Source organism: Microtus oregoni, unplaced genomic scaffold (assembly GCF_018167655.1).
Source record: "Microtus oregoni isolate MIOR12 unplaced genomic scaffold, Mior012 000040F_ref0000088, whole genome shotgun sequence".
Taxonomy (NCBI): Eukaryota; Metazoa; Chordata; class Mammalia; order Rodentia; family Cricetidae; genus Microtus; species Microtus oregoni.
In genome coordinates this window covers 372,294-384,854 of record NW_024543207.1, presented here as the reverse complement: position 1 = coordinate 384,854, position 12,561 = coordinate 372,294, and the positions used below count along the sequence as shown (strand labels likewise).

Genomic DNA, 12,561 nt, shown 5'->3' with positions numbered 1-12,561 from the left:
GCTCAGTAGTTAAGAGCACTGCCTGCTCTTCCAAAGGTCCTGAGTTCAATTCCCAGCAACCACATGGTGGCTCACAACCATCTGTAATGAGGTCTGGTGTCCTCTTCTGGCCTGCAGACATACACACAGACAGAATATTGTATACATAATAAATAAATAAATATTTAAAAAAAAAGAAAGAAAGAAAAACAAGACAGTCTGAAAAAACAAACCAAACTAAAAAAAAAAAATTAGGAAAAATAATTAAAACCAGGCAGAAATACCTGGGTGTGGTGGCACACGCCTTTAATCCCAGCACTCGTGTGGCAGAGGCTGGCAGATCTATCTCTGTGAGGTTGAGGCCAGCCTGGTCTACAGAGCAAGTTCTAGGACAGCTAGGGTTATTACACAAAGAAAACTTATCTTGAAAAACCAGAGAGAGAGAGAGAGAAGAGGTAAAAAGTAATAAAATGGAAACAAATATCCAAGAGTTGGTTCTTTGAAAGGATAAACAAAGGCTGGGGAGTCAGCTTTGCAATTAAAGGTATTTGCCACTCCTAATATGGGGAATGAAGTTCAGATCCCAGCGCCCACGTCAGGTGGCTCACAACTGCTGTAACTCCAGCTCCAAGGGGTCCACTACCATCTCCTGATTTCTGTGGGCCACGACATGCACCTGTACTCACACTAAAAGAATGCACACAAATAATGAAAATAAAAGACAAAAAGATTGGAAAACTGTAAGACAAATTAACCAAAAGAAAAGGAAGATTCAAATTAATAAAAATTAGCGATGATGCCGGGCGGTGGTGGCGCACGCCTTTAATCCCAGCACTCGGGAGGCAGAGGCAGGCGGATCTCTGTGAGTTCGAGACCAGCCTGGTCTACAAGAGCTAGTTCCAGGACAGGCTCCAAAGCTACAGAGAAACCCTGTCTCAAAAAAACCAGAAAAAAAAAATTAGCGATGATTAGTAGCTTTATTCCAGACATGCAGAGGGGGTTTAATTTATGCAAATATAACAAGTTATACAAATGAACATAGAGATAGAAATCATGTCGAGACACGATCATCTCGACAGATACAGAAAACATCTCTGACAAAATCCACATCTCTTCATACTAAAATTCCTCGAGAGAAAAGTATAGAGAAACACAGCTCAACACAATAAAGGCTAAATATGACAAACTCATAGTCAACATTATGTGAAATAGAAAAACACAAAGGACTTCAAAATGTCATCTGCTGCACATGAAACATCCACTGCAATCACGGATTCAGAGCATGTGCACTGCTTACACCACACAGGTGTAAGACTGGATCTGTTAGAAGACACTCAGGCTCCTGCCCTTCCCTGATGAGTGTGAAAAGAGGGGTCACTGTCCTCATCTGTATACCCACTGGGGAGAACACCAAGCTCCGTTACATAGTCCCAAACCTGGACAGAGACAGACCTGCGTAAACTCAGTTGTACACAACACAAGAAGACATGAACTTGTGGGTGATACTGAAAGAAGTAGGAGGGAGAGGCGAGATTGGAAGATGAGAGTAATCAGAATATATTATGTACATACACACACATATGAAATTGTCAAAAAACAATATTAATTTAATAAAATAGAAGTCCTTGACGAGGGACAGAGATCAGTAGTAGATCACTTGCATGACATCTGCAAGGTCATGGAGTTGATCTCCAATACTGGTATACGGGGAAGCATCAGAACAGAAGTATCTAAGTATAAAAAGTATTTTATAAGTACTATAAAATATACAGATACAGCTCAATGGTATTGTTGTTCTTATAAAAAGCCCAAGTTCAGTTCTCAGTACCAATAGTAGGTGGCTCACAACCACATGTAACTCCAGCTGCAGAAACTCAATGCCCTTTTCTAACCTCTGAAGATATCATATTGACAAACACAACACCCCAACCTGGACGCAGTCACAAATATACACACATTTAAAATAAAGACAAAATCTTTTTAAAAGTTATTTTATAAAATATAAAATAAAAAATTTTAGTGATCAAACATTTTATCAGAGAATAATTAGCAGAATTTCACTTCTGGAATCATATGTTTTAATTAATAACATCAGATTCTAGGACTTATTCGAGTAATTTTATCTCATCTACCAAGGCAAAATACTAAATGTACCCACTTTAAGAAAAATGTGTTGCAATTATACAATCACAAAAAAATTATTTTAACTGTTCTCCCTACCTTAATAGTCTAAGGTTACATAATTAATACAGTTTCTGTGTGGTTATTTCGGGGTTAAGTGACCAGGAACAAGCAAGTGGCCTCCTTGCTACAAATTTCTGAAAGTTGATCAGAATTATTAGTTATTAAAAAATTATATTGTATAGAGTATCAGAGTCAGCTGATTCAGTTAACATCTTTAATTTTTAAAATTTCTTGATCATTATAATTAATGTGTGTGAGGGAGGGATAAAAGAAGGGAGGGAAAGGCCACAGCCCTCACGCACAGGCTGGAAGACAGCCATGAGGAGTCAGGTCTCTCCCTCCACATTGATGTGGGTGCCAGCAATCAAATTCACATCGGCTGGCTTATGCAGCAAGTGCCTTTACCACACCTAGCCAGTCCCTAATCTACCTTCCTGACTAAGGAAAAATAGTGGCTACTTTCTGAGCCTCTGTTTTTTCTTTTATATAAAAAAAGAAAGAAAATTACACTCGATAATTTTCTTCCTCTTGAAAGATCTTTAGAAGCTAGCTAATGTGATTACACTCCAAGAGCATTTTCTGTATTGATCTGTATTATTCCACGTTTACAATGTGTTAGAATTAGCAAGAATTATTTGTCATAGCCAGAACCTGGAAACAACCTAAATGCCCCTCCACCGAAGAATGGATAAGGAGGATGTGGTACATTTACACAATGGAGTACTACACAGCAGAAAGAAATAATGTCATCTTGAAATTTGTGGGCAAATGGATGGATCTAGAAAACATCATATTGAGTGAGGTAACCCAGACCCAGAAAGGCAAATATAATATGTACCCATTCATAAGTGGCTTTTAGACATAAAGTAAAAAAAAAAAACAAAAAAACAAAAACACAACCCCAGAGAACCAAGACAACAAGGAGGACCCTGAAAGAGAGAGATAAATGGATCTAATCTACTTAGGAAGTAGAAAAAGACAAGATCTCCTGAGTAAATTGGGAGTATGGGAACCATGGGAGAGGGTAGAAGGGGAGGGGAGAGAAAGGGAGGGAATCAGAGAAAAATATATAGCTCAATAAAAAAATTTAAAAAATGATGGATTTATACCTAGAGAAATTTTAGTCATGAATCTTAGCCTTCTACATTACATTAAAAACTATATTTCCAGTAAAAATGTTTTTAAATGCTTTTAAATGTTTTCCTTTATCCCATTTGCATATTAAAATTTTTTCCATGATAATGTACCTGAATTTCTCTTTCAAAATTTCAAGTTCACTTTTATACAGATTGCACTTTTCTTGAAGCCTTTTGTTTTCTTTTTCACAGTTACTAAGATTTTTCTCTAATGTTTCTTCTTCAGCTTGAACCTAAAACAAAAATTTGTTTTAAGTGAGTACACTAATCCAATCACAAGCTTCACTTTGTTTAAACTAGAACAGTGAGCAGTGATTCTGGAAGGAAACAGGAACAGGCTAAATATCTCATATACATTCCAGCTCCTGGTACTGCAATGAAAAGAAACAGCCTAACACAAAAGACAAAAAGAGGACATTAGTACTTATTCAGAAATCCTTAAGGGCCAGTAACAGATTGGCAAAAACAATGTCACCGGAAAGCAAAATGCTCAGGTCAAACATGAATAAAGCAAGCAATTCATATAGGGATTGTATATCCAAGTAATCAAACCTCATTGCTCTTAGTTCGGGTGGTGGCACACGCCAGGCAGATAGATCTCTGAATTCAAGGCCAGCCTGGTCTACAGAGCTAGTTCCAGGGCTATGCAAAGAAACCCTATCTTGAAAAAAAAAAAAAAAAAAAAAAAAGAATTGCCCTTCAGTACAAGTGTTTCAGAAATCTAATTTTAAAATTTTAAAATACTCCTAATGAAATAACAACCCAAGCGGCTAACAAGACAGCTCAGAGGGTAGGTAGGGTACTTGCTGTTTAGCAATGCAAGTCTGACAACCTAAGTTTGTTTCCTGGAACCCAAGTGCATTGGTTTACATGAGGCTCCTGTTTGAACTCTGTCTGGGAAGGATGGGAAGGTGTGGCCTTATTAGAAAAGGTGTGTCACTGGGAGCAGGCACTGGAGTTTCAAAAGACTGCCACCATTTCCAATGTGTTCTCCACCTTCTGCTTGAAGATCCAGATGTGAGTTTTCAGCTGCTTCTGTCACCCGGCTTTTACTCTGGACCATGTGGAATCATGGCCCCAAAGGAAAGCTTTCTATTATAGATGGCCCTGGTCATGGTGTTCAAGTCAGAGCAACTGAAAAGAACTAAGGCACCACATAAAGGTGGAAAAGAAAAACAATTCCACAAAGTTGTTCTCTGCCTCATGTACAGTGTTGTGCACACCAACACACACACATGTACACACACACACGATAACAAGTTACAATGGCACTCAGGTTGAACAAGAAGAGTGGAGGATTGAAATAACCTATGACATTCTCTGTGTTATCCTTTGTTATATTAATTAATCCAACTACAGGATTTTGCTGAGCAAAATTACAAACTATTAACCCTAACTAAATTTTAAAAATCAATTACATTTTCCTTTTTCCTTGAAGACATTCTTCCTCTAAAAGTACTTTTCTCTCACATGTCACCTTACTAAATGTCCCTTCTAGGATATACATCCCCATGAGAACCCTCTCAAAGACATTTAAAAATCAAACGTTTTCTGATTAAGACGTACTTAGGTTCTCAACATCTACTAAGTTATTAACATTGTGTCATTTAATGGTGCTTATAGGCCAGCAACATATCTCAGCGAGCAAAAGCAATTTCAGCCTGGCCTAATGACCTGATTCCACTCTTGGGACTCACATAAGTAGAGAGAACTAAGTCCCACAAGTTGTCCTCTGACCTCCAAATGGGCGCACACACACACACACACACACACACACACACACACACACACACACACACACACGAGACAGAGACATGATGTAAATGGTATTAACAACTTTCCTGGAAAGGAATGGCAAATGCACACTCTCTCTCCCTTAGCACCCAAAGACTGACCTCTTCAGCTGTCATGCCAGTATTACACTAGACTTACAAGACTCTGGCCACTCTTACTTTATTTTACCAGCTGTTGATTTCATTATGCTTTTGTCTTTTTGCACATACCTTCGAAAACTTTGGCTACTTTCCCTCTCCTTACAGTTTTGTTATGAGATGCACTCACCCTACATTTCTAAACTCCCTCCCATAACTCACCCGATAGGCCATTCAAATCATCTTAGCAGCGTCTTCATCACACCAAAAACACGCAGTACAAAACCCTTCAACTTCCTATGGAAAACTTTTTTAACTTTGTTCCTCTGTGTCTCCTAGGCTTTCCTGGAACTCACTCTGCAGACCAGGAATTCACAGAGATTCTGCCTCTGCCTCCCAAATGCTGGGATTAAAGACATGTCACTATCACTCAGCTCAACTTATTTTTTTTTACATTTTTTACACATCTACCATTTTTTTTTAATTTTTACAATTTACATTCATACATTTTCATCTATATTTTTCCATTAAAAAATAAAGCAAGGTCTTTAAAGAGACAGAGTACAATCATAGATTAAAGGAGTAAAGATAATTAAATAAATAGTAAAAAGTAATAGAGTAAAAACAAGACACGCAGAGACAGACGCTGGGAACTTTAGCTAGTAAGCCACGTGGCGTTACTCAATATTAATAGAAATGGGTTAAATTAATATGTAAGAGTTAATCAATAAGAAGTTAGAGCTAATGGGCCAAACAGTGATTTAATTAATACAGTTTTTGTGTGATTATTTTGGATCTAAGCTAGCCAGGCGGCTGGGAACCAACAAGTGGCTCCCTTCTTCCAACAGAATGTCCTCATTTGAGTAAAAAGAGGGCCTGGGGCAGTTATGGGTGATGCAGGCACTTACAAAGCTAAAAAAGGAAAAAGCATGAATTCTAAGCGGTCTAGGATGCACAGCAAGTCCAAGGCCAGTTGAATTCAAGTGATAGGAGCACCTCAAAACCAAAACAAACATATTCTCTAAAATTATAAATCTTTCTTTCCTTCTTTTTTAGATGTGTGTATATGCCACATGCACACAGTGATTTTTGGAAGCCAGAAAAGGGTGTCAGATCCCTCAGAGCTGGAGTCACAGGCATTTGTAAATTGTCTGATATAGATGCTGGGAACTGAACTCAGGTCTTCTGCAAGAACACTAAGTGCATTTAGCCCCCCCAAAATTATAACATCTTGAATAACCTTACATATGCCAACTTCCACTCTCTGCGAGTCCAATAGCTTCAGTATTTCTTTGCGGCTCCACTCATTGGCTCTTTCCCTTCAAACCTACTAATTGGCTCAGGGTACTCCTAGGCCTAAAGCTCTTTTCTTACTCCAGCTTCTTTCTTTCTATCCCTGCCCCCAACTAGTTATCTCCTCCTTATATAAAGAAGAGTCAGCTACTTTCACTGCTCTCTCTTCTCCCACCAAAGCCTGTGCATTCTGTGTACCTTCCTCATGCTTCACCACTCGTCGGATCTGAAACATCGGACACTCACACCACCTCATTCATTATTTTTTGAACTAGTACATATTAATTATATAGAATGATGTGTTCCATTATAATGTCATACATCTATATATTTTAGATAGCTAGGTTTTTTTATATTCGGTTTTTCTATATTTACCTAATTCCCTAACTTACTTGTCAATATATATCAAAAATTATTCTATTTATTATCTTCCATAGTTATACCTTTCATCCTTCCCTCACTCTGAACAAAATTTTTAATGCCCAAGATTTCTACCATTTAAATACTGTCAATTGTTAAGTATGGAGCTCTAGTCTAGACTTCAACTTCTATACTATGCCTGGGAGTGTGAGTCCTCAGTAGAGACCCACAGCTGGAGGTCCTACAGTGATTTCCAAAATAGAACTCATTTCCCCATAATTTATCTATTTTAATTCAAGATAAAATCATCTACTAGTTACTGACACCAATATCGTAGAAACAATACTTCTCTCTTTTTTACTATCATATTCTAACATAGTCAAGTCATCTCATCTATTCCCTGGCTTTCATATCTCTTACTCCAATCTACTCAGATTAATCATCTAACTTTCAAGAATTATTATTATATGTGGACACACAATGAATGCACGTAGGGATGTGCATGTGTAGCCAGAGGACAACTTTGGGGACCTGGTTCTCTCCTTTCATCTTGATGTCGGTTCCTGACACTAATTGTCGTTGTCCACTGAGCTATCTCACCAGTTCAGATATGTCATCTTCAAGAACTCTTGCTTGGTATCTCACAATATGTTTGACTTGAATCTCACCACTTCCATACAGTTTCAGATGTAAATGTGCTTTCAGAACATGTATTTTACTATCTTCTCAGCTTTACACTGGTCCATAATACATAGTTATCACTGAGATACCCAGAAGTTCAAACATCCTAGCATCACCCACTTCATAAAGCCTTCTGAGTTTCCCCAAAGACCCCTTTCATGACTCCAACTACACCTAACATTTATATTACATTATTCCAAAATACTAATACATGTTTCTACATAAGTTAGTAGACTGTGAACTTTTTATAGTAAGCATTACTAAATTTCCCAAAGACTAGCACTTAGTTTGATATGTAACTTTTTAAATTTACTTTTATTTTATACACATTGGTGTTTTGCCTGTATGTATGTCTGTGTACAAGTATTGGAGCTGGAGTTACACTTGTAGTCACCATGTGGTTGCTGGGAATTGGACCTGGGACCTCTTGAAGAACAGTCAGTGTTCTTAACCGTTGAGCCATCTCTCCAGCCCCAAATAACTGTCTTTTTCTTTTTTCTTGTTTTTATTAAGCTATATCTTTTTTTCCCACTTCCCTTCTACTATCCACCCTCCCTCATGCTCTCAATTCTCTGAAGCTATGGGTTGTAATCTGATTGTCCTTTGCTTTATTTCTTCTATCCACTTATGAGTGAGTACATACCATGTTTGTCTTTCTGAATCTGGGTTACCTCACTCAGGATGTTTTTTTTCTAGTTCCATCCACTTGCTTGGAAATTTCATGATGATTTGCTGTGAGATAATGCTCTTATACTGTAAAGATTTGTCACTCATATTTGTTTAATAAAATGCTGATTGGCCAGTAGCTAGGCAGGAAGTATAGGTGGGGCAACCAGACTAAAATTCTAGAAAGAGGAAAGACAGAGACAAAGTCACCCGCAAGATGCAGAAGAAGCAAGATGAGAATGCCTTACTAAGAAAAGATGCCAAGCCATGTGGCTAAACAGAAAAGAATTATGGGTTAATTTAAGTTTTAAGAGCTAATTAATGGGGGCTGGAGAGATGGCTCAATGGTTAAGAGCATTGCCTGCTCTTCCAAAGGTCCTGAGTTCAATTCCCAGCAACCACATGGTGGCTCACAACCATCTGTAATGATGTCTGGTGCCCTCTTCTGGCCTGCAGACATACACACAGACAGAATATTGTATAGATAATAAATTAATTAATTAATTAAAAAAGAGCTAATTAATAATAAGCCTGAGCTAATAGGTCAAACAGGTTATAATTAATATAAGTCTAGTGTTTCTTTGAGACTAAATTGCTGCAGCACTGGGCAGGACAGAAACTTCTGTCTAAGATAGCATCCAGTGTTTGGTAACTATATCCACATAAAACCTGAGAGAGTTTAGGAGGGGATTCTAAACACAAAAGAATCAAGCAAGGCTTCTTGGTAGCAGCACTGTCTCAGGTGGGCTTGTTTGCTAAAGGCAAACAGAGGTGCGGCTCCTTTAAGAGAGGCTTCATGACTCAACATTAGTGGCAAAAACCTCGTAGTTCTTTTAAGAGGCTCTTCCATCAAACACTTAAATGGTGTTCATGAGCAGCTGGCATCAAGCGTTTTGGTGGTGACATAGACCTTGAAACTCCACAGAGTTGTGGCAACAAATATGGCTCCCACCAGTACTTCCACCATGAAGCTAGACTCTCAAAAAGCTAAGGAATGGAGTGGAGCCAGCTGCCAAAGCTGCTGCTTTAATCCTAGCCATGCTGCTTAGCAGAAAGACTCATGTGGCCAGAAAAAGATAGAGACATGCAGTAAAGATAGATTCAGATGGAAAAAAAAAAAAACCTCTAAACAGTTTACAGTGTGTTTAAAAATATATGTAGGCTTGGGAGAGAAAAGAAAAACAATAGAGAAAGTCCTCAAGAACAAAAGAAATAGAGTAAAAAAAAGCCACATAAAGATGGAAAATACACAGAGAGTCTGGATGGATACTGTATGCTATTGTGTTGTCTTTGCATTGTGACTGCTAAGAAAGGAGCAACAACTGCTAAAAGACATTTGATTATAAATGCTGCTGGATTAAACCAACATATACACTTTAAAAATATCTTGACTTCAAAATTTAAGTCAAAAGATATGTTACTTTAGGAAAGAGGGTCTACTTTTATTTCCACAGGAAATGAGAGGATGTGGATTCATTCTGGGTTTAAAAAAATCAGGTTTGATCAAGAAAGACCCCCTGAAAAATCTCCAATGGGAACAGATGGCCCAGATGATCCAACATCTCAGAGGACGTCTGTTGCAGTTTCCTCTGAGTTCTATATCCAGAACAGCTTCAAGGCTGTTGGCTGAGATGATCCAGTCTCACAAAATACTCCAGTCAAGATTTGACCATAATTCTAAATTTTCTTTGGCTCCCTATAAGATTACCAGAACCCCCATTACACAAGAAGTAGCCTAGAAAACTACACCTACATTTCCAAAAAATGGATTATGGACGTTTGTCTTTGTTTAGTATGTTGGCTACAAATTGTTATGGATAATGGTCAGGAAAAATGTTAAAAAAAAGGAGATTAGATTCAGGGTTCTTGTTTTGAAAAGAAAAATGGGGAACGCTGTGGGATACTGTTCTTGTATACTGTAAAGATTTGTCACTTGTATTTGTTTAATAAAATGTTGATTGATCAGTAGCCAGGCAGAGTGAGTCCCTCCTATGACAGTAGATCAAGAGAGCAGTGAAAAGGTTGAACAATGATCTCTGTCTCCATTTTCAGTAAAAATGGGAATGAATTTCCTGGTTCTGCTTCTCTAGCTCCAACCTCTGCTCACTCCTTCCTTCTCTAACTTTTTCTATTTCTTGTACCTGCTCTCCTAGTCCTTCAGTAAAGGTTTCTCCTAGGAGTAAAGACACTGGTGAGCATCTTTCTTAACTAATATCTCCTTAACTAATATCTCCTAGGAGTAAAGACACTGGTGAGCATCTTCCTTAACTAGTATCTCCTAGTAGTAAAGATGCTGGTGAACATCTTCCTTAACCAATATTTTCAAACTTTTTATGTTGTTAGACATAATGTTCCAAATAGCTATAATCCCAGATACTTTGGATGCTGAGTCAGTAGGACCTTGAATTTGAATTTGGACGACTCTGGACAACATCACAAGGCCTATCTGTAACATAAGGACTGGAGAGATAACTCAGTGGTTAAGAGCATGAACTGTAGAGGACCCAAGTTCAGGTCCCAGCACCAACATCAGGCAGCTGACAGCTTCCTATATCTTGAGCACCAGGGGATCCAACACTTCCTTCCGGTCTATATGAGCATTACACTCATGTATATAGCCCCCCCTTCCAAAAAGACATGTAATTTAAAAAATTATGATGACTTTAAAAAACCACAAAATTAAAATAAATTTGAAATAAAGGTTTTATTTCAATTACTTTATTATGAAAAAAATCTTTAAAAGTATATTCCAGGGCTGGAGAGATAGCTCAGGAGTTAAGATCACTTGCTGTTCTTGCAGAGGACCCAAGATCAATTCCCAGCACCTCCATGATTGCTCACAAACATCTGTAACTTCAAGGCCAGGGGCTTTGACACACTATTCTGGAAAGCATACATGTGATATGCATACAAAAACCCATACATATGAACTAAAATAAATATTTTTTAAAAATTGTTATTCCATAAATAAAAACATCCTATGTAATACATAATCTAATTTTAGATATGGACAGTAATTCAAGACACTGAGTTTGAGCAAACAGTTCTCTCACCTTTTCCAGTTTTTCAGCCACTTTTTCTTTATATTGCTGGAATGCTTTGCTCAGCTCTTCCGCGTTATACAGCGCTTCATTTCTTTGTCGTTCAGCTCTAAAGTTTAAAAAGAAATTTTAAAAAAGTAAGGAATTCTCTACATTGAGAAGTTAATCTTTAAGCAAATTTGTGTGCATGCGTGTGCAGGCCATATGAGTATATGTTGTATATACGTATGAGCATATGTGGTATATATGTCACTGCATATGTGTACACATGTGTACGTGGTTACATGCCCATGTGTTTGAACATGAATTTGGAGGCCATAGGTCAACATCAAGTTTCTTCCTCAATGGTTCTCCACTCCGTTTTTTGGGACAGGGTCCCTTCACTGAACCTGGGGATCACTGTTTTTACCTGGCTGGCTAGTCAATGAGTTCCAAGACTCCACCTGTGTCCATCTCCCCAGTGCTGAGACTACAGATCTATGCAGGCTGCAGGGCCTAGTGGGTACTGGAAATCCAAACTCAGGTCCTCATGTTTACCAACTGAATCATCTTTCCAGGCCCAGAAGACATTTCCTTTTTTTAAACTTAAAAGAGTAGAGGGTTTTACTGTGAAAGGACGGCTGATTTCACAACAATAACTTTCTCACTCTGGCAAAATAAATGAAATATAGCATGAAGTGCTTATCAACTCAGGATCATATATAAATTCCTACACATAGGCAATTCCACACCATGGGAGCACCCTGACACTGAAAAATAAATTCTAAGTCTTCCATACTCAATCTATGGCATAGAATATTAGATACCAATTCTATGACCCATTCAAAGATTAAGTTAGTTTTTAAAAGGTACTTAAAAGACAAAAACAAGCAACAGTAACAACACTAACTCTCAGGAGACAGAAACAGGCAGATTTCTTTCAGTTTGGAGCCAGCCTAGTCTACATATTACGTTCTGGGACATCCAGAGTTTCAAAACATAAACAAATCCAGTAATTTTTATTAACATAAAAATGAACAACAGAGGGCTGCTGAGAAGCCAAGGACAATGGCACTGGGTTCTGATCCTACTGCATGTACTGGCTTTGTGGGAGCCTAGCCTGTTTGGATGCTCACCTTCCTAGACCTGGATGGAGTGGTGGGGAGGACCTTGGACTTCTCTCAGGGCAGGGAACCCTGACTGCTCTTTGGACTAGAGAGGGAGGAGGAGGGGAGTGGGGGTGGAGGGGGGGAGGAAAAAGGGAGGCGGGGAGAAGGCGGAAATTTTTAATAAAAAAAATAAATGAAATAAAAATAAAAGTGAAAAAAAACCCTGAACAACAAAACTGACCACCACCATGCAGTATTTAAA

General features: G+C 38.2%; 1 protein-coding gene across 5 annotated transcripts in view; it reads right to left on the bottom strand.

Moving 5' to 3' along the window:
• The window catches only part of Ccdc18 (coiled-coil domain containing 18), a 145,688-nt gene that overhangs the window by 110,021 nt on the left and 23,106 nt on the right, over positions 1 to 12,561 (bottom strand). For all 5 annotated transcript variants that reach the window (XM_041632173.1, XM_041632177.1, XM_041632174.1 and 2 more), the window contains 2 exons: positions 11,224 to 11,320; positions 3,411 to 3,532 (listed from right to left, as the gene is read on the bottom strand). In XM_041632173.1, the coding sequence (XP_041488107.1) occupies positions 3,411 to 3,532; positions 11,224 to 11,320 (219 nt within the window). The remainder of the gene's footprint in view (positions 1 to 3,410; positions 3,533 to 11,223; positions 11,321 to 12,561) is intronic.